The sequence below is a fragment of the Tachypleus tridentatus genome, chromosome 9 (assembly GCF_004210375.1).
Source record: "Tachypleus tridentatus isolate NWPU-2018 chromosome 9, ASM421037v1, whole genome shotgun sequence".
NCBI lineage: Eukaryota > Metazoa > Arthropoda > Merostomata > Xiphosura > Limulidae > Tachypleus > Tachypleus tridentatus.
The window spans coordinates 67,306,879-67,328,655 of NC_134833.1; the positions used below are offsets into that span (position 1 = coordinate 67,306,879).

The following is a 21,777-nucleotide window of genomic DNA, read 5'->3' on the forward strand; positions in this document are numbered from 1 at the left end:
TTTGAACAATGCATCACACATATTTATGTGAAAGATAGCTGAAAACAGTTGAAAATCTGGAATTTTCTGTTAACTGACATGAATATTTTGAGAGAAGTTTCTGGTAACCTTGACTTCATAAGATAATAACTCCATTAGAACTCTAGAAATGTTTTAATTATGCCTTTTTCAAATCATAAACTTATATGCATCCTTTCGTCCTATTGTCACCATAAATAAATCAAAGGCCCGGTATGGCCAAGCGTGTTAAAGCGTGCGACTCGTAATCTGAGGGTCGCGGGTTCGCATCCTCGTCGCACCAAACATGCTCGCCCTTTCAGCTGTGGGGTCGTTACAATGTTACGGTCAATCCCACTATTCGTTGGTAAAAGAGTAGCCCAAGAGTTGGTAGTGGGTGGTGATGACCAGCTGCCGTCTCTTTAGTCTTACACTGCTAAATTAGGGACAGCTAACACAGATAACCCTCGAGTAGCTTTGTGCAAAATTCAAAAAGAAAAAAAAAAAAAAAATCAATCTCGAAACATTTATGCTATCGAATAAATTAAATCATCTTAAAAGAGATAAGATGTTCAGGCATGGCACTAATAGACTTTTTGACGTGTCTTAGAAAGATTAAGCTCAGTATCGGGTAATTCTAGATAAAGAAGATTTCGGTTTTCAGACAAAAAAAGTCTCCAGATGGATCAACAGTAAGTTTGTTTGTTTGTTTTTGAACATATATATATATATAACATAAGTTCACATATATGATACATATGTTTGTTTGGGAAATAGACAACATTTTGTTAAAGAAAACCGTCGGAGCGAAGCGTTGATGGGGGATTTTCCTGCATCTTGTTTATGTGTGTATACATATATACATGTAGAACATCATTCTTATATTTCTTAAGTAAAGTGTCGGACAATATCAACATACTCAAAATGCTTGACGGACGGAGGACATGCCCTTCTTTTTTACCAGACGTCTGGTCACTCTAGTATTGCTTAGCTTCTCGCTAAAAAATCATAATAATAGCCTGTCAAAAAAAAAACAAAAACTGTTAAGACTAAATTACGAAACGGCAGGCACTTAGTTAATGGTACAATATAAATTGTTATGCGTTCTTACTTTCATGATGGTTTGTACTTTGCCAGCACTCGTGCAAATCAACCTGGAAAATTCTGATCATGTGTGAATATGCATAACTTATATATAAATATTAGTTACACTTGAAGATGAATCTTGTAGTGTATTAAGGTTTTAGTTACATTCATGCACACCGAAAATTCCTTTTTCAGCGAAGAAAAATTGTTGGTTGACAATTGCGCAACAGACAAGTTCTCGTGACATGACTAGAACGGCAGTGTAGCACAGTAACAACATGGCTCCGTATCCTGATGAAGTGGATGTATTTTCCGTCCCTCATTCTCGTATGAAGCAGTTAGTGGATGGTTATTCAGAGAAGGTTAGCTTAGAAAAAGATAAATATATATCCATCAAATTCGTATATTCTAGAGTAATAACAATAGTTACTTTTGCTCTCAGCCATTAGTTTTAAAGCAACAAGCATATCACATACTGAATTATTTAACCCGTACGACTACGATCATATTTTTTGTAGTTTTACTTCTTATTCTCTCTCTCTATTAATACTATTAACTGTAATTATTACCATAGAATTTTAGAAACTCTTCTAGTAGAAGTTAGTATTAATACAAAGTGCTTATCAATAGTATTGCTAATATTAGTATAGCAAGCTTGTAGCGGCTAGGCCCACTAATTTTAGTACTTGTATTAACATTATGCCAATGCCTCAACGGAGTATGTACGACGAACGCTGATAACCAACAGTTAGTAACACACAGTAAATAACGTTAATAATAAATACAAGTAGCTAAAAATTCAGACCTTCCGAAGCTAATGTTAGAGCTAATTTTATAATGTTTCGGTTTTACCAATCATATCAAATGAAACAAATTAATAGAAGTATAGGTTTAAGCATTCCTTTAATTTTATAGTTTATTTGAATGTAATTTGTGATACTGAGTTACCAGTTTTTGCAGCGAGTTTACTAATAATTTTCCAAATGATTTTTGTACTTTAAAGAGTAAAGCATACACATCCAAGTTATCTTAAACTTAAAAGTGACAAGAATTTCGATAAAATACTCTCATCAATTGTGATTTTTTACACGTGAGAAATCTGTTAATTAAAATTCTTAATACGTGCCTTTTGTAGCAGTCATAACATAAGGCTATGTGAAAATTAATATTAAGTATTACGTTTTTGAATTGCACAATCATTTTCTTTCTAGTGTGTAGAAACCTGTTTAACGTGTTTGCTGGTTTATAAGACAGGTTCACAAATTAACAGTTATGTTTGAAGATAAAACAATTATTTTTGTGCATACTACAACCTACTTCTAGATTTTTAAGAAATTACAAATCAGTTTCTTCAAACCACTCTGATACCTAGACTTCACAAAGTTTAGTGACAGTTATATGTTTTTTATAAAATTACGTTTTTTGTAATCTCTCTGAAAAACAAGCTTAAGTTATTTTGTTTACTTGAAAATGTTATTTAACAATATTGTTTAAAAGTTTGTTAGGACCTGTTGTAGTAAGTACAGACATATAAAAAAAAATGTTATAAGTAACTTACTGTGCATCCTGTTATCAAGACAAGTTTCTTGTTCTTACTAAATGTCAAATTTCTTTATTTATGAAGTGTTGATTGTAGATACATTTGTGTATTTTGATGCTGTGATAATTTTGAGAGAATTAAACTAATTTGATAATATGTGTCTTGTATCTCAGAATTAATAATGATTTGTCCTTCATAGATTTTATGCACAGATTTTTCTGATTATGTGGCACTGAAATCACTTCTAGATATTCTTCATCAGACATTTTCAGAATTTAAATGTCATGAACAGATTGAAAACAAATACATCATGAAGAAGCTGAAACTTCGTTTGAAGGTGAGAGAGAAAGCAGTTTTGTTACCTAACTTTGTGTTTCTAGGTTGATGTTATGTTCCTTCTATGTGATATATCCAATATTTATAGTAAGTGAGAGATAAAACAGCATTGTTAGCTGACTGTGTTTCTACATTGAAGTTGTGTTTCTTCTATATGATATATCCAATGTTTACAGTAGGTGAGAGATAACAGTGTTGTTACCTGAGTTTGCGTTTCTAGGTTAATGTCAAGTTCCTTCTATGTGATATATCCAATGTTTATAGAAGGTGAGAGATAAAACAGTGTTGTTATCTAATTTTGTGTTTCTAGGTTGATGTCATGTTCCAACTTTAGGAACTGCATGATATATCCAACGTAGCAAGTAACACCCAGAGTTAACTTGATTTATTGATTACAGTGATTTATATTACAAAAATAATTAATAGATTAAACTGATGTTTCCAACTTTTATTTTTTCTAATTATCCAAGTAATTAAAATATTACCATTATAACTTCTTCATAATTCTTATTTCAAATCAAAGTTATTAAAGTAACTGTGTTATGACTCATGAAAAATAACTTAGCAATTGGAATCGTTGTTCCCAGTTATTTCAATTATCCAAGAAACCTAAATGTAAGGTTTTGCTACTTCTGTTGGCATGGCTATGTGCAGTGGTATACACATCCTGCTTGTACGTAAGTAACTGCAGTGATTCCTATAGTTTATGTTTACCTAGTATATCTATATAATATTGTAGCTTTAACATAATATAATGCTCTCTTATCACAAGCAACAAATGTAACCACTGCTGTTTTGGATAAGACTGATTTAAATAAATAACTTTCAGGCAGACTTTTTTTTCACATTTTCATAATTTTTTGTTCGCAAAAAACTTGTATGTTGACTGCTGAATTGCACACATTTACATGTTATTTGTCTATTATCATTCTAAGTCTGATAACATTTAAATCATTAAGACATTAACCTGTTTACAATAACGGGACTCCTGGCTGATCATGACTAACTGTAACTAAATAGGAAGTTCTGAAAAAAAGGAAACATATTTGGCTATCACTAACACTTCTTTATACAGTAAGCTTTAAGTCTGATTTAGTGATTTCTTAGTGTACCTATGCATTTATATAGTTCCTTCCAGATTGTGCTGTAAAATATAGATGCATACTAGCATATAGTCTGTCAAAAATGATGGAGCAAGTACTACCACCTTCACCCCTTATTATACCCCAATTAACTGAAATAAATAAAATCGTCTTAACCAATAAAGAAACAGCAAATTGTAGTCAAGGAAGTTAAATGACAGTAAATTCTTTTGTGAGCCAATCAAATTTAAGATCATTCATGAAATAAATTTGTAAGGTATTCATAGAATTACTATTGGTGAAAATCAGTTAGATTAACAACTTATAATATATAGAAAAGCTAGTTTGTTTTTGTGTAACACCCTGTTTCAACAATGGCTTTTATGCCATGTTCTTTAGAAATTCTAACTTAATATTGTTGTTACTTTGTGTACTGAAAGTATAAATTGAAATGTATGGATGACAAAACTGGAAAAATATTTGTTTATTTTTTAATTTAGTCTCTAGTAATTACTGAGGTTTGTTTTTATTAAAAATGTTGGAGATATAAGAGAAATAACTTAATTGAGAAAGAGTTTAAAAAACTGAATCAATATTTTTACCTTTCTGACAGATTTTATACACTTGGCTCTAGGCTTGTTTGATCCGACATATTTACTTTAGGCTTATTATATCAACACTCACTATACTTATAAGGTTTCAATGGGTTTATCTTTTATAATTCCTTAAATTATGAGAAACTAAGCATGATGTGACATCACACACACACTATTATACAGGTTAGATCAAATATTTAAACATGTTCTTTATTAACTTCCATCATTATGAGTAACATATTGCTTAAAAGCTTATAATGCATTTACACTTAAAGAGGAGTTAATTATTTAAGTTTTTCACACTGATGATGGAATTTATAACAATTTTGTAATATCTGTGGCTAAAGATTTTTATATTAGTGTGGTTTTAATGTTTCTTGTAATACTGTATAGGTTCATAAATAGGTGAGCAAAGCTTAGATAGCATATTGTTTTGCACTTAACAACATATAAATTCTTACAACACTTTGATTTACACCTTATGAACCATTTAACTCTTTCCATGTTGGTCACTGGTCAAAAGTCGTGTTATATTCATTGACTCACATTCCAAATTTTATTTAACTGTTTTATGAAATCATATTCAATTTGGTATTAAATTGTAGATTACAATTCAGATTTTTATATTATATTTAGTGTTTTTAAAGAAATTTTGATTACAAAACAAAAGAGGTGTATACAACTCTAATTGGGTGACCACAAGTCATGTATTATGGTTGGTAGGGGAATGTCTTGACTTATTGCAGGGGTTCTTAACCAGGGGTGCGAGGATGCCCATGAATAATTAAAGCAAATCTATATTTTTACATAAGAGTATGCTTTATATTTCTCCAGGGGGTGCGAGAAATGATTACTGATTTGAAAGGGGTGCAAACACTGAAAAAGGTTAAGAACCACTGACTTATTGGAAAGAATTTAGAAGAGGACTACAAAGATGATTCCAGTGTTTGAAGGATTATCTGTTAGAGATAAAGGTCTTTAAAAGGTCCTTGAATTATTTCTTTAGAAAAGAAGAGTAAGAAGTGATTTAGTTGAAGTTTTTAAGGTTAACTGAGTGATCAGTCAAGTAAAGGCACGTGATTTCTTTGTGCTGTGTGTATTCTGAAGGCAAAAGTGTACTAACTTTTGTGAAAAACATATAGACTCGTAAGTCATTTGTATTTTTCTAACAGGGTAATTGGCTTAAGTAATGAGTTGCCATCAGTAGTAGTGGAGGCCAACACATTACAAGAGTTCAAAGGAAACTTTATTTAAAATAAAAGTTATTTCTGAGATTGTATTTTTCCTTCATGAAGGAGCTTTTATCTATGTTATGTTATACATACATTTAAATATTTTTTATTTCGGTAATGTACAAAAGGCCCATTTGGTATAGTTTTCCTACTCTCAGTTGCTTTAAGTATTATTGTTATTACTGTGTGTTAAACTTGGTAGAAACTAATTTTAATAACTGATAAAGTGAGTTATAATAGAATAATTATTGACTATGCCCACAAAGCAACTTGTGTCACATTTTATGGTATTGTATCAACAGTGTCACAGCTCTGTTTTATGAAAAAAAACTAATTCATTAATATATGTCTTCTCTGCCACTTTTGAATATTTTTGTTATTTGCCATTAAATTATCATTGATTCACTGACCATTTTGAAGAAGTTGAAGTTTCTTCCTTATTTCTTTTATTCATTCTCTTTGTGTATGTAACATTACATTAAGTACTCATTGGTTCTTGTCACACTGCTGTTTTACCACATCATTGTAAACCAAAATAAACTGTCAGTACTATGTATATTACATCTCTGTATGTCAAGTAATTCTTGGTAATTAGTGGAATTTGCTAGTCAGTTAACTGTTGGTTTTACTAATTGATTACATTCAGCCAATCAGTTATTTTCATGAGATGACCAGAGCATACATAACCCATTTTGTAATTTTGTGCTCAGAAACAACCAAACATCACTCCAGTATTTTAGCTGTTTGGTTAGTTGGAATAATCAAAACCAGTACTAATTGGAAACCATAATTTCAGTTGATTATTCTCATGAGCCATGACAGTAGTCAGTTTAACCGAAGAAATTTGAATAAGTAATAATTAAAAATTATAATAGCAGTACCATTTGTTTACTAAATAGTTGGAATAATCACAAACATTAATTTGTTAGTTGATTATTTTTGTAACCTTAATTTATATAATTGTAGTTTCACCTATTGGAGAGTTGGGATGATTGTAAACATTAACTGATTATTTTCATTAATCAGTTATTTCACATAACACTAAGTGATACTTAAAGGTAGTCAGATAATTATGTTAGCTACTTAACTGTAGTGATTGTTTCTAAAATTTGTTGAAATAGCCATCTTATATTGCTTAAAAGCAAAAGATTTATTTTTACAGACAGTAGAAGAGCAAGCATTTTGAAAGTGATGCACTTGATAAGAATGCTAATTGTAATTTGGTGGTTTTTTTTCACATGTCCAGGGATTTTCCTATGAGCCATATGAAACATGTTGTTTTTTTTTTTTAAAGGATTTAGCAATTCAAGATGTAGCTGTATGTAACTGTCACTCTGACAATCGACTGTCAGAAATGCTGGCTTTTGTGAAAAATGGTTTTTCTTGGACAAAGAAATCAGAATCTGAGAGACAGAACTTTGGACTGCAGCTACAACATGCATTAGAAGATTTTAATGAAATTTTTCTTCCTCACATGCAGGAGGAAGAAGAGGTTAGATTAAAGTTCGTGATATTTGTTTTTTTATTTCCAGTAAGATGACCTGAACCATATTGTGAAATAATATCATGAGAAAACCATTTATTGTGTTTAAAAAACCTGCTGTATATGAAGTAATTTCAATAAAACCAAAAGAACTGTTTTTGTTTCTCTAAGTTTATCTTATGAATGACTACACCATGAGTATTTTGCTTCGTGTTATCTAGGTTTTTCAGCCTATGTTGATAAAATATTTTGAATATGAAGAACTAAAATGTTTGAAAGCAACAGTGATCGAAGAACATTACAAGTGGCAGGCATTAAACTCTGAGAAACAACATGAACATTCTACAGAGGATACAGTATCTGAAAGTAGTAAGTGGATGTTGACAATTAGAGGTTTTTTTTACAGTTGCATCTAGGTCAGCATGTGAGAGACAGATAGTTAGTGGAATTTGGTAGTCAACAAAGTGTCGTGTTCATTAGTCAACTACATTCAATTAACAGATTATTCTCACAAGAAACTTGTGTTGCTGGAATAATAAAAGATAGTAACAACCAGAAACATTACTTCTGATTAGTTGATATGTTTCATGAGTCCTGACACGAACAATCTTAAATTAATCAGATATTAATGAGAAGTTGTAATGGTAATATTTAAATTACCTGGAATTAGAATAATTTAAAATAGTAATAATTAGATATACTAATTTTGATGAGTTGATTGTTTTTGTAACAGCTGATTTAATTGTTTGTGGGTGCCTTTATTGTATTAGGTTTTTTTTTTTTTTATGTTTCATGTTGGGGGCTGTTGTTACTGGGAAGGTGTCCTTGGAGAAGGTTGTTGCAGGTACGGTGTCCTTCAGGGCATCTTTAATAATTATACTCGCTTTGCTGAATGTCTATACTAGGACTTCCAAGAATACACAAGCAGATATTTCAAACCATTGGACATCATAGGAGTAACAGAAATTTTATGTACTCGTCTGAGTTTGTCTGTTCTTAGAGATGAAACATTTAAGTAATAGTATGAAGAAGTTGGGGTTTTTTTATGTTCTTTCAGTAGCACCCTGTCCAGAATAAAGAATCAGTAAGTTAGCAGTACAATAACACTGAATAATACATAGGTTCACCTGTTTAACTTTTGCAGTAGAACTCCTTCATGTTTTCAGGGATTCTGTTTGCACTTTTATCTTGAATACCAGGAGCACCAATGAAATAACTGAGAGTCTCAAAAGAGTTTAAATTAACAGTTCTTGCGAAGATAAACATTTTGTGACAGAAATATCTGTTATCTGAAGAGAAGACGAAGAAGAAAAAATGCTCTTTGCACATTTTCTGGCAACTTCATTATCAGTTGTTTCATTTGAAATTCTGCATGTGAAGAAGTACTGGAAACTGAAATTACAACTAAGATTCATATTTAGGAAGTGGTATTTCCTCCTTCAATAGCTAATGAACTCTACATATCACATTTACCAAGTTGTTTGTTTCCAATTGTGTAAATTTTTTCTTCTACTCTTTCTTATCAGGGTTTTGTTTCACTCATTAATTTCTTTAATATTGTTGGCTTTATCTCTTAGCACACATCTCTCATTTTCTTCCTGTTAATTTCATATATTATACCATGTTTTGGTAACAAAGATATCCAATTAATGAAGTTATTCTTTTATGATGTGATGAGTTTGAAAATCAAAAAGGACTTGTTTGATGTTTGTTTAACCCACAAATGTGTTATCAGCAAGTCAGTACTGAACAATTAATAAGGTCTTTGATGTTCGTTTAAGTCACAAATGTTTTATTGAGTCAGTACTGAACAATTAATAAGGTCTTGTTTGAAGTTTGTTTAATCCACAAATGTATCACCAACAATTACACCCATATGTAGCATAACCGGCAAGGACGTGAGAATAAAACAAGTCGAAAGCTTCAAATATCTTGGATATACTATAACATCAAATGCAAAGAGTGACATAGAAATAAAGAAAAGAATTGCAATGTCCAAGAATACTTTCAATAAAATGAAGTCCATATTCACAAACAGGAACATAACAAATGTCACTAAAATTAACACCTTGAAATCATATGTATGGTCTGTTCTCTTATATGGCTGTGAGAGGTGGACACTGAACAAAGATACAGAGAAGAGATTAGAAGCTGCTGAAATGTGGTTCCTTAGAAGGATGCTAAAAATATCATGGACTGAAAGAAAAACAAATGTGGGAGTCATGGAACTGGCAGGATACAAAAGGTCCCTCATGAAAACTATAAGAAAGAGACAAATGGAATTTCTAGGACACATCTGTAGGAAGAATGGGATAGAGAAACAGATGCTATGTGGAAAAATAGAAGGAAAAGCAGAGGGTGTCAAAGAACTAAATATATCGACAGCCTCAATAACTATGTCACCAAGAACTCAATGAGCAACATCGAGTTGATAAGGAGGATTGACAACAGAGAAGTCTGGCATGCCATGGTCGTCGATGTCTGCCGCAGATTTGGCACATGAAGAAGAATCGCCAACAAGTCAGTACTGAACACTCACTAAAGTCTTGTTTCAAGTTTCCTTAAGCCACAAATGTGTCATTACCAAGACAGTACTGAACAATTAATAAGGTCTTGTGTCATCTTTATTTAAACCACAAATGTATCATCAGCAAGTCAGTACAGAACAATCAGTAAGGACTTGTCTGATGTTTTTTTAAGCTGGAAATGTCATCAGCAAGTCAGTACAGAACAATCAGTAAGGACTTGTCTGATGTTTTTTAAAGCTAGAAATGTGTCATCAGCAAGTCAGTACTGGACAATTAATAAGGTCTTGTTTCATGTTTGTTTGAGCCTCACATCTATCATGTTTGTTGGAAGTCAGTAGCAAACAATCAATAAGGTCTTGTTTAATGTTTCTGTAAGCTACAAGTGTGTTATCAACAAGTCAGTCCTGAACAGTCAATAAGGTGTTGTTTCAAGTTTGTCTAAGCCACAACTGTGTTATCACCAAGTCAGTACTGAACAATTAATAAGGTCTTGTTTCAAGTTTCTTTAAGTCACAAATGTATCATCTGCAAGACAGTACTGAACAATTAATAAGGTCTTGTTTCATGTTTGTTTAAACCACAAATGTATCAACAGCAAGTCAGTACAGAACAATCAGTAAGGACTTGTCTGATGTTTCTTTAAGCTGGAAATGTGTCATCAGCAAGTCAGTACAGAACAATCAGTAAGGACTTGTCTGATGTTTCTTTAAGCTAGAAATGTGTCATCAGCAAGTCAGTACAGAACAATCAGTAAGGACTTGTCTGATATTTTTTTAAGCTAGAAATGTGTCATCAGCAAGTCAGTACTGGACAATTAATAAGGTATTATTTCAACTTTGTTTTAGCTACAAATGTATCATCAGCAAATCAGTACTGATCATTTAATAAGGTCTTGTTTCAAGTTTGTTTGAGCCTCACATCTATCATCTGGAAGTCAGTAGCAAACAATCAATAAGGTCTTGTTTAATGTTTCTGTAAGCTACAAGTGTGTTATCAACAAGTCAGTCCTGAACAGTCAATAAGGTCTTGTTTCAAGTTTCTTTAAGTCACAAATGTATCATCTGCAAGACAGTACTGAACAATTAATAAGGTCTTGTTTCATGTTTGTTTAAACCACAAATGTATCATCAGCAAGTCAGTACAGAACAATCAGTAAGGACTTGTCTGATGTTTCTTTAAGCTGGAAATGTGTCATCAGCAAGTCAGTACAGAACAATCAGTAAGGACTTGTCTGATGTTTCTTTAAACTAGAAATGTGTCATCAGCAAGTCAGTACAGAACAATCAGTAAGGACTTGTCTGATATTTTTTTAAGCTAGAAATGTGTCATCAGCAAGTCAGTACTGGACAATTAATAAGGTATTATTTCAACTTTGTTTTAGCTACAAATGTATCATCAGCAAATCAGTACTGATCATTTAATAAGGTCTTGTTTCAAGTTTGTTTGAGCCTCACATCTATCATCTGGAAGTCAATAGCAAACAATCAATAAGGTCTTGTTTGATGTTTCTGTAAGCTACAAGTGTGTTATCAACAAGTCAGTTCTGAACAGTCAGTAAGGTCCTGTTTCAAGTTTGTTTAAGCCACAACTGTGTTATCACCAAGTCAGTACTGAACAATTAATATGGTCTTGTTTCAGGTCACAAATGTGCAAGTTACTGGACAATTAATAAGGTTTGTTTTAAACAACAAATGAATCAACAGCAAGTCAGTACTGAACAATTAATAAGGTCTTGTTTCAACTTTCTTTGAGCTTGTTTCACAACAAATGTATCATCATGTTTGTTTAAACAAATCAGTACTGAACAATTAATATCTTGTTTCAGCCTTGTTCATCAGCAAATCAGTACTGAACAATTAATATAGCCTTGTTTTAATTTTGTTTAAGCCACAAATGTATCGCTAAGAAGTCAGTTCTGAACAATTAATGACGTGTTCTTTGATGGTCATTGAAGCCACAAATGTGTCATCAACAAGTCAGTACTGAACAATCAAAAAGGTGTTCTTTCAAGATTGTTTAAGCCATAACTGTGTCATTGTGAAGTCAGTACTGAACAATTAATAAGGTCCTGTTTAAAGTTTCTTTAAGTCACAAATGTGTTATGAACAAGTAAGTACTGAACAATCAATATAGTCTTGTTTTAATTTTTTTAAGCCACAAGTGTGTCATCAGAAAGTCAGTACTGAACAATTACTAAAATCTTGTTTCAAGTTTGTTTCAGCCACAAATGTATCACTAACAAATCAGTTTTGAACAATTGATAATGTCTTCTTTGATGTTTGTTTAAGTCACAAATGTGTCATCAAGTCAAGTCATCAATAAGGTCTTGTTTGATGTTTCTTAAATCTACTAATGTGTTTTCAGCAAGTCAGTACTGAACAATCAATGGGGTCTTGTTTTATGTTTGTTTAAGCCACAAATTTGTAATCAAGTCAGTACTGAACAATTAATATTGTATTGTTTCATGTTTATTTAGCCACAATTGTGTTATCAACAAGTCGGCATTGATTATTTCCTCACTTCTTACTTGCTGTGGAACATAAAAGTAACAAGATACAAAAGTGTAAATGTGTTTTTCTGTCATTAAAACTACTTTATATAATTTTGACTATTAAACAGTTAGAAATTTCTATTATTATTTTTAAACATTTTCTACATCTTTATTCTTTCAGTTGGCTTGTTAACATGTGGAAGTTAGGTTTTGTTTTTGATTTTCTCTCATTAAAAGGTAATACTTGAAATAAGAAGAATACGTCTTTCATAATTCTGTAACTGCTCAGAATGTTTATGGGTAAAATAAATCCATTATTTTAATATACTTTGTTGTTTTATATACAGTACTTTTGTTGACTGTCAGTTTTCTTTTCTAGAATACAGAGAAGAAGTGTTGATAAAACCGTGTTGGTTTTCTTTTCTACCACTAGAGGTAGTCCATGTGATATTTTCTTATATTTCACCACAAGAGTTATTAAAGTGTTCTGAAGTTTGCAAGTTGTGGAATGAAGCAGCTTATGAACCACAGTTGTGGGAGAATCTGTACCCTGTTCATTGGGCCAGAGGTAGGAAGAACTGATTTTATACTCTTATCTACCAAATTATAATCTTGCTATGATGGACTTTGTCAATGTTTACATAAGTGAATGAAATTCCCATGCCATTTATGGAGTGGCACAACAAAAAAACATTCTGTAAAAAAACTTTTCCACTTTGAGTAATGAAGATTCAAACAATTTAAAAAATATAACTGATATGTGCAATAACCCTATTTTTGTCACAGGCAACAATTTTAACTAAAGCTACTGTCCTCAAAACAACAACATGACTTCCACTAGAACTGTACGTGATGGTTTGATTATATCTTTGTTGGTGTAGTTTTTAAATGTAGAACTGCAAAACTGTAATTCTTAAAAAAAAATTATTTTAAATGTATGAAAATGTTGAGCTCCGTACATTGAATGATTTTGATACAATGAGTTACATGTGACTAAAGAATACAATAGGAACACTTTTCCTCTGCAGTATTTTTCAGAAAAAATACATTACAAATATTCACTTTTTTCTAAATTTTTTTTCAATGGTGTGTGAATATTGTGACTAGCAATGACCATCACAAACACTCTTAAGGGTAGATACAGAAAGATTTGGCTTTGATGTTGTAAACCCTTATTACATGTTCTCTCTCATCTGTTGTATTTTGTGACACTTTAATTCCTTAACAGTTCACAAGCCAGTATCCACAAGTGTCAGCATGTACCTTTCTTGAAGTGCTACATCTTTATTTGAACATTGACACCAACTCACTAACAGTGCAAATGTTTCAAAATAAAGTTTTAACCCCCCTGCAGTCAGTCCATTTCCTTCCTACAAGGGCTTTGAGACCACCAAGGCAAACAACTTCACCAGGACCACTACCTCTTTACTGATTTTGCTTTACTATTAAAAATAAAATTGAGACTTTAAGAAGAGTTTAGGCCCTGGGGCAGCAACCCCCTACCCTCTTTCATCAGGCCTGTCTTCCTGTTTGTATTCATGGGTGTTCTGTGGTTACAAGGTATACTTTTGTCCTTGAAAGTTGGCATTAGTGATGTACTATTTGTTAAAAATCATAGCAAATTTTGTTAGAAATACGTCATGTGGAATTTTACTAACTTATAATTCCCCTGTCTACCCTTGTACCAGAGGTAGGCAGTCTAAATATTTTTGTTTGGTTTTTCTGTGATGTAAGTAAAATGAATCAAATAAACTGAGTAACAAGTAGAATGTTGTTAAATTAAGTCTATGACCATGAAGATATATTTAAATTAAATACAGTTTCTGGGACTAAAACAAAAAAATATCATTGGTGGTCATATTCAATAGGTGTGTACTCTTGTTTTAAGTATTAGTAAGTGCGTGCTCACTCAGGATTTTAGAAAGTAATGAATACATCAACATACAAAGAAACAAATAACACTGGATTGTTTGGTGAAGATAAACAGCTAGTATCGAGAAAAGTTAATTATTTTCTCACTGTTAATTGTTAACAGTGTTGTTCCAGATTCTATAAATGTAATTATTAACAGTACCAAGTGTCCACTTATTGAATATCTTAGTCATAGGAGTTGTTGTCTCCACAAGTGTCTAGTTGCAAGTTACCTTAATCACAGCAGGTTGTTGTGTCCACAAGTGTCCAGTTGTAGGCTACTTTAGTTACAGGAGGCTGTTTGGCACATAAAATTACAGTAAAGGCTACAAAATTTATTACAAGTGACCACACCTTCCATCTACTATTCTCCAAACCTGAATATGTATAACTCAAAATATGTTATAGGAGTCTGCTTACACCAGGTAGAGAAACCCCATCGACATCTATGTTAAACTGGTGTTTGTCTAAAAAGGACATAATGGTTATAATTCTTTTAATAGTGTGTATAAAAACATGGTGCTGGAACTTCTCAGTGTCACCATGATGGGTATACAGTTGATAAGGTTACATAGAGTGTTGGCTGGAACTTCTCAGTGTCACCATGATGGGTACTGTTGATAAGGTTACATAGAGTTGACTGGAACTTCTCAGTGTCACCAGGATGGGTACGGTTGATAAGATTACAGCTACAGAACATTTTTTTAATGAACACTCTTTACTTTGTCCTTTTAGCATCAATCCAGCCTTGATGCTCTCATTGAACAGTTGCCATCTCCCTTTTTAATCCTGAGGAAGTGCTGATATTGATAGGAGGGGTCGCTTAGTATAGCATATCCTCTCTGATCACAATCTTTTTCTTTTCGATGGTTCTTCTACTTATTTTCATGCACCTAGTCAGTCCTTTACTGCTGTTGATCTCTCAGTTTGCTCCCCTTCACTATTCTCCCATATTTCGTGGAGGGTTGAGGACAGTGATCATTTTCGTATAATTTTGGAAGAGACTGGCCATGGTTGATGCCACCCAACCCACTGGTCACAGTGGAAACTGGATCACGCAAACTGGCCCTCTTTAACTGCTCTGCAGAACTTGATCCTGCCATCATCTGTAAGCCATCAATATATGACTGTGTGGTAGCAGTAACTGACTGTATTATACAAGCAGCTGCTCATTGTATTCCTAAAACCTTGATGTTTTCCATGATATTCTCTTCCGTGGTGGAATTCTGCCTGCCACATGGCACGGAAGGCTCAAAAATGGGCCTGGGATACTTTTCATAAGTATCCCACACTCTCACACCACATCACTTTCCAGCAGGTCCATGCAGTGTTCGGTGGGTAAGATGTCAAAGCCAGAAGGAATCTTGGATTTAGTTCACAAACGGTATATCTTCTACCACCAGTTCCAAAGTTATATGGGACAGGATTCGAAAGACCAGTGGGCAATATAATTCTGTCTCCCTCTCGATCATGCTCTCTGATGGCCAGGAAGTAGCGGATACCTGGAGGATTGCCAATACTCTAGGTGAAAGATTTTGTTGGGTATCTAGCACTTTTGCTTCTTCCTCCACCTTCCTAGCCATCAAGACTCAAGCAAAGCAATTGCCTCTTTCCTCTCAAGGTGATTGTCTCTGTGACTATATTCGTCCATTTACACTGGTGGAACTCAGACTAACCCTTCATCGGTCTGGCAGTACATTGGTTGGACCTGATGATGTACACTGTGAAATGCTGCACCATCTATCTCCTGCTTCTCTTGCTATTCTTCTGATTGTTTTTAACCAGATCTGGCAGGAAAATGTTTTTCCTGATGCCTGGCACCAGGCTATTATCCTACCTTTCTCTACGCGTGGGAAGGATCCCAAGATTCCTTCAAACTACTATCCAGTTGCTTTGATGAGCTGTCTCTGTAAGACCTTAGAGAAGGTGGTTAATGTTTGTCTTTTATGGTTTCTCGAATCAAATAACCTCCTCTCTCCCACCAAGAGTGAGTTCTGATGACAGCGCTCCACCATGGACCAGCTGATTTGACTTGAAAACATCTTGTATCAATGTTGTTTCACATTGAGAAGGCTTAGGATACAATATATATATATATATATATGGGTTACGTGGCCATTTGCCTATTTTTATTAAAAAATTTTTAATAAACTGGAGATTCCAAGTTCGTGTGGGTTCGACACTTTCCCGTTCTTTTCTACAGGAACTTAAAGTTCCTCAGGGCTGTGTTTTGAGTGGCACACTTTTCAGTATAAAGATTAATGTCATCACTGAACAACTCCCTCTTACTGTTGTAAATGAGCTCTATGACAATGACTCGCATCTTATGTCAGTCGTTGAACATGAGGTATATTGAGCAAGAGCTACAGGCTGCTCTCAATCGCTTACTGAAGTGGACCACAGCAAATGGCTTTAACTTCTCTCTCAATAGAAACGTTGCATGCACTTTTGCCATCAATAGGGTATTCATCCTGATCCTGAACTCCGTATCAGTGAAGTTGTGCTGCCTGTGGTCCCTTAGACAAAGTTCTTAGGGTTTATCTTTGACTGTAAGCTGACCTTTATACCACACATCAAGCAGCTATAGGTCAAATGTACGAAAGCACTGAACATCCTCCTAGTCCTCTCTTTCACCACTTGGGGAGCAGATTGATGTTCTGTGCTAAAAATCTATCGTGCTCTTATTCAATCAAAACTTGACTATGGATCACTTTTCTGTGGCTCTGCCAAGACCTAAGCCTTAAAGATGCTGGATCCCATTCATCATCAAAGACTTCGGCTCTGTACTGGGCCTTTCTGCACTTCTGCAGTTCAGAGCTTATACATAGAGTCTCATGAACCTTCTTTGCACCTCTGCCATTTGGAACTGTCTTCACTATATGCTTCAAAACTTCATTCCTTATCAGAGCATCCCACCTAGGGTTGTGTTTTCCTTCCTCAGTGGGCCATATTTAAAGTCCCCAAATGTGACCTATGTTTAAGTCATCTGGGAAAAGCAGACACTTCTGATTGGAAATACTGTGTGTTATTTGCTGAACATCTTTCAAACCATCTTTTCATTCCTATTTATACAGATGGTTCGAAATCAGGTGACTAAGTGGGCTCTGCCATGGTTTGTTGTGGTTCAGTGGTTGCATGCAGAATCTCCTCTACAGCTTCTGTGTTCACTGCTGAACTGTATGCTATTTCTCTTGACCTGGATGGCATAGAAGCTGAGCAGTACTCAAACTGCACTATTTATACTGACTAGCATTGTTCTCTACTGGTCCTGGTATCACTTCATATTAGTTCACTCCCTGTTCTTTCCGATATTCAAAACTGACTGGCCCATTTCTCTTTAACATCTACTTCTATCCAGTTTTTCTGAATACCAGGCCACATTGTTATTCACAGGAATGAGCTCGCAGACACCACAGCTAAATCTATCTGCTCTGGCACTATCGCAGCTGTGCCTGTTCCATACAGGGACTATGGTCCTGTATTCAAGGCCTGGCTCCGTGCCAGCTGGCAGTTGACTTGGAGTGAGCAACGTGAAAATAAGCTTTTCTTGCAGTCATTATGACTCTCAAGGATGGCACCATTTTAATCATGTTCTGTCCGAAGATTTGGCCTTAACGTTAGACAGTGTTATTGGTGATGGTGACACTGTCCACCTTGGAAATGTTTTTAGTTTTTAAAGGCCATTAATCTTTTTAATGCCATTTAAGTTTTTTAATTTATTCATTAGTTGTTTTTTAATGTGATTCCCTCTTAAGAATCACAGTCCATTTAGTTTGCTGTTTGAACTACCCATTAGTCATCCTGGCAAGTTATTATTAAAATTTTGCTACAAGTCTTTTAAAACTTTTATTACTTTATTTTTTTAAAATGAACATAACATGAAATAACCCAGAACCAGGACTGGAAAGGTCAACTTCAGGTGACTGATGGTGGTTTTTGTACTGATCTGTTTGTCTTCCTGATGGGTTATGATAATTACAGCTATGCTACAGAAAGTCCTTTACAACATGTAGTTTTCTCATACTGCTTTTGACTAGATGTAAACATTGTTTTTTGTGCTATTTATATTTTTTGTTTTTTAAACTTTGTTTTGTTCTACATTAATTTCCTTTTATGAATTTTACTAAATTTAATTTTAACTTTTTACTGGATGTTTGGTGCAGATGACGTAGCTGCTTTGTCCCATAAAACACAAAATCAACCAACCAACCAACTTGTCTAGTGACACATAGTGCTGTCATGTATAAATCTTTAACACTTTCCTTCAGTCATTCAGATGTTTTTGATTTATTATATCAGGTATTTGGAAAGTAAGTAGGCAAGACCTTCAGCATCCTCCCTGGGTGTACTCTTCTTGTAATACTGTGCTTTATGACGAGGATGCTGACGTGGATGAATCGAGTGATAGTGAGACAAGTTGTGGCAGTAACGAGAGTTGTGAAGAAAGAAAAATCCATATTCATGAAAGCCATCTTTTGAAAGGAATTGTTAAGTACTTGCTTCCTCGTGTTGGTTTTGGAGTGCATAAAGTTATTCTCACTGCCTCTAGAGGACTTACTAGTAGTTTGGTACGAAAACTGTATGTAAATATGATTCTTATTGTAGTACTAGCACCTAGATCAGGAAACATTTATGCATAAGATGCACTAGGATTTTTGACAGTCTTTTCTTATGTCAGAGATTTCTCTGAAAACATATATATAAGATGTATACAATAAAATATAACTTATCACAAGTAGTACACATCAAACCACCTAAAGATCCACTTGAAAGTAAAAAAAAACTCTCTCTCTTATAAATTTAGATATCAATACATTTGGGTAATTGTAAAATTTGGGTAATATGAATATATCTGTAATAGTTCATCATGCCAGAGATGATGACCATACAGTAAATCATAATTATACTGAAATAACTGTATATGAATCACAAATGAGAAAGATAAAGTTTTCTTCATTCACAGTTAACACAGAAGTCACCAAAACCTTGCCATCTCTTTAAAATATTCATATTGTTAGCTAGTTCAAACTTTGATAGGGTTATGTACCCCAGTCTAATGATAGTGCACTAGATTTCCTTTGAGAAGAATCAGAGTCAAATTCCAGCCACTTCCAGTATGGAACTAGTCCTTCTCAGGATTGCCTTGAAGATGGTAGAATATTAGAGATCAAAGTGTGAGATATAAACTGGTTAGTAGCTATTATAATTTATCTTGGATGAGTCTCTGGCTCATTATGTTAAGTATCATGATTTTAAATAACCAGAAAATGTCGGCAAAATATGCCATGCGAGCAACCAACTGCTGATAGAAACACTAGAGAAGAGGGCAGAGAATAAATGGGTGTGCTAATGATGCAGATCTGATTCAATCAATACATGGAATAGTCTTAGATGAACCAGTAGACTACAAACCATGAATATAATTGATACGTGGTTGCGACACCTTTACTGTGAATAACTTTCATTTTTAGTTGGCTTGTTAGTAGATTAGTTAGAATGAGGTACAAGGGAACTTAGTGTTTTGAAAGTAAAATGTAAGAGAAATTGTCAGTTGTTTACTGAGAAAGTTATTTAGAAGACGTGTATTAGTTATTTCATGATAACACTGCAGCTACAGGCTTCGTCAAGTATTTCATAATGAATCTGTTGGATTCAGTAGGTGAAATATATACATATAAAAATATACACCAAATGGAGCTTCCTATACATGGCTAAGTGCTGCATCATATGACTTTAATAATAAAGTTAAATTATTCTTTAGTGATATATTATCTATCTTCAAGAAGATTTTCTATGTGTATGTTATGGTTGAGGTTTCTATCCACTTTCCACATGTATTAACCCTCTTGCTGTGAACATAGTTTTTTGTGCATGTCACAAGATTTTACTGAGGTTATTTAATTCAAAATTAAACTACTTTCTTACCATGGTATATGAATAAACTTTGTTTAAAAACATGAGTAACAATCAATATTTTAATATTATACACATTTTAAATTCTTTAATTATAAGGCAATATAACAAAAATATTCTCAATTTCCCCTATTATGAGAAATGTGACATTTGCTTTATATGTATTGCCCCTTCCATAATTTATTTTCTAGCCCTTCAGGAAGTATAAAATTTAACTTAAATCAATCATAATAATGCTTTCATTACTCAGGCAAAGTATAATATTTGTAGCCTTCATTCTTTTTTGCTTACAGAGCCATAAAATAGAAAATCAGACTTCTCTTTTAATTTTTTGTCTAGAAATGACTCTTAATGATTACTGAAAACTTGCAAAATATCCTGAAGATATACAAAATGTATTAGAAGTTATATTGTTGAAACTCTAAGCATCAACTTTTAATTGAGTCAGTAGCAAGAGGGTTAATGTTCTGGTAAATTTTGTGAAACTCTTATGTTATCTAACTGTAAAACGTATTTTAATATCTTTGTTGTGATGTTTTTATGTTTTTGTGTAATTTTTTTTTTAGGTTTTGTGAAAGGAATAATGTTATTTTTTAATTATGATTATTTTACAGTATCCACTTAATTGTTCATTTATCATCAGTATAAGTATATTAGAATTATATATAGTGCTTAAATTCATATCTTTCTTGTGTTTTATTTTATCTTTTAAGCATGAATGGTTTGTGTTTACTTTTAAGAATATTGTAATTAACATGTAACGGTGAAAGTTTGACAGTGTTTATATATATTTTATACCAGCTTCATTCTATGTTGCTGCTCTGTCCAAACGTTGTTTTCCTGGATGTTTCATACACAAACATAACTGACACAGTTTTTAAAGGGTAAGTTTAAATAATTTGTTGTTCTTGTAATTTTCAGTAAGAGAGTCATATTTATTTTTACTTCAAAATAAATATGTCTATATTTGTAATTCATTGTAATTTTAGTTTTCTGTTTTTTCATCTCGTAAGGACATAAATGCAAACTGAATAAGAGAGTCATAGTTGAGGAAGCAAGAATTGGTGTGATGAGCATTGCTAAGTAAATGTTTCAGTGATGTGCTTTGTGTTAGTATTAGAGATATACAGGGTTTTCAGTATTTTTAAAGATGAGATGACATTACTCAGGTAGGTAGATATCCTTCTAGCTGAGGGCCTTCAGGCACAACACTCTCAGGGATGTGCTTCTCTGATAATTTAGTCAAGACTATTAGAAGCTCAGTTTTTTTCAAACAACTATATAAACACGAATGACAGTATGAAAAAGTAATTGGGGCTTGATTTTAACAGTTGTTTGAGACTACCAAATTTTCTTCAAATGACCAACTTTAAAACCCCTGCATTGCCTGATGGACGACTAGGTTCCTGGAATAGACTCATACTCGCACTGTCATTATTTAATGTTGACTTCAACCCCTGGTAAGTTTCTTTACTAAAAACTTGAAGATTTGAAACCCCACAAAGATATATTTTGGTTCATTTTTTTGTTTAAATATGATTGTACTTCAACTTTGTAGAAGAGAAATGTTGATACAATCCAC

At 33.3% G+C, this 21,777-nt stretch overlaps 1 protein-coding gene across 6 annotated transcripts in view; it reads left to right on the plus strand.

Moving 5' to 3' along the window:
* Positions 1-903: 903 nt before the first annotated feature.
* LOC143225382 (F-box/LRR-repeat protein 5-like) overlaps positions 904-21,777 on the plus strand; it is a 30,420-nt gene continuing 9,546 nt past the window's right edge. Inside the window, exons 1-9 of one of the 6 annotated variants that reach the window (XM_076454668.1) lie at positions 907-1,169; positions 1,279-1,445; positions 2,823-2,960; positions 7,164-7,361; positions 7,574-7,721; positions 12,751-12,939; positions 18,582-18,850; positions 20,997-21,079; positions 21,527-21,655. In XM_076454668.1, the coding sequence (XP_076310783.1) occupies positions 1,362-1,445; positions 2,823-2,960; positions 7,164-7,361; positions 7,574-7,721; positions 12,751-12,939; positions 18,582-18,850; positions 20,997-21,079; positions 21,527-21,655 (1,238 nt within the window). In that variant the 5' untranslated portion in view covers positions 907-1,169; positions 1,279-1,361. Of the gene's footprint in view, positions 1,446-2,822; positions 2,961-7,163; positions 7,362-7,573; positions 7,722-12,750; positions 12,940-18,581; positions 18,851-20,996; positions 21,080-21,526; positions 21,656-21,777 lie in introns of all 6 variants that reach the window. The other 5 variants (XM_076454669.1, XM_076454671.1, XM_076454672.1 and 2 more) reach the window with 5 other exon arrangements.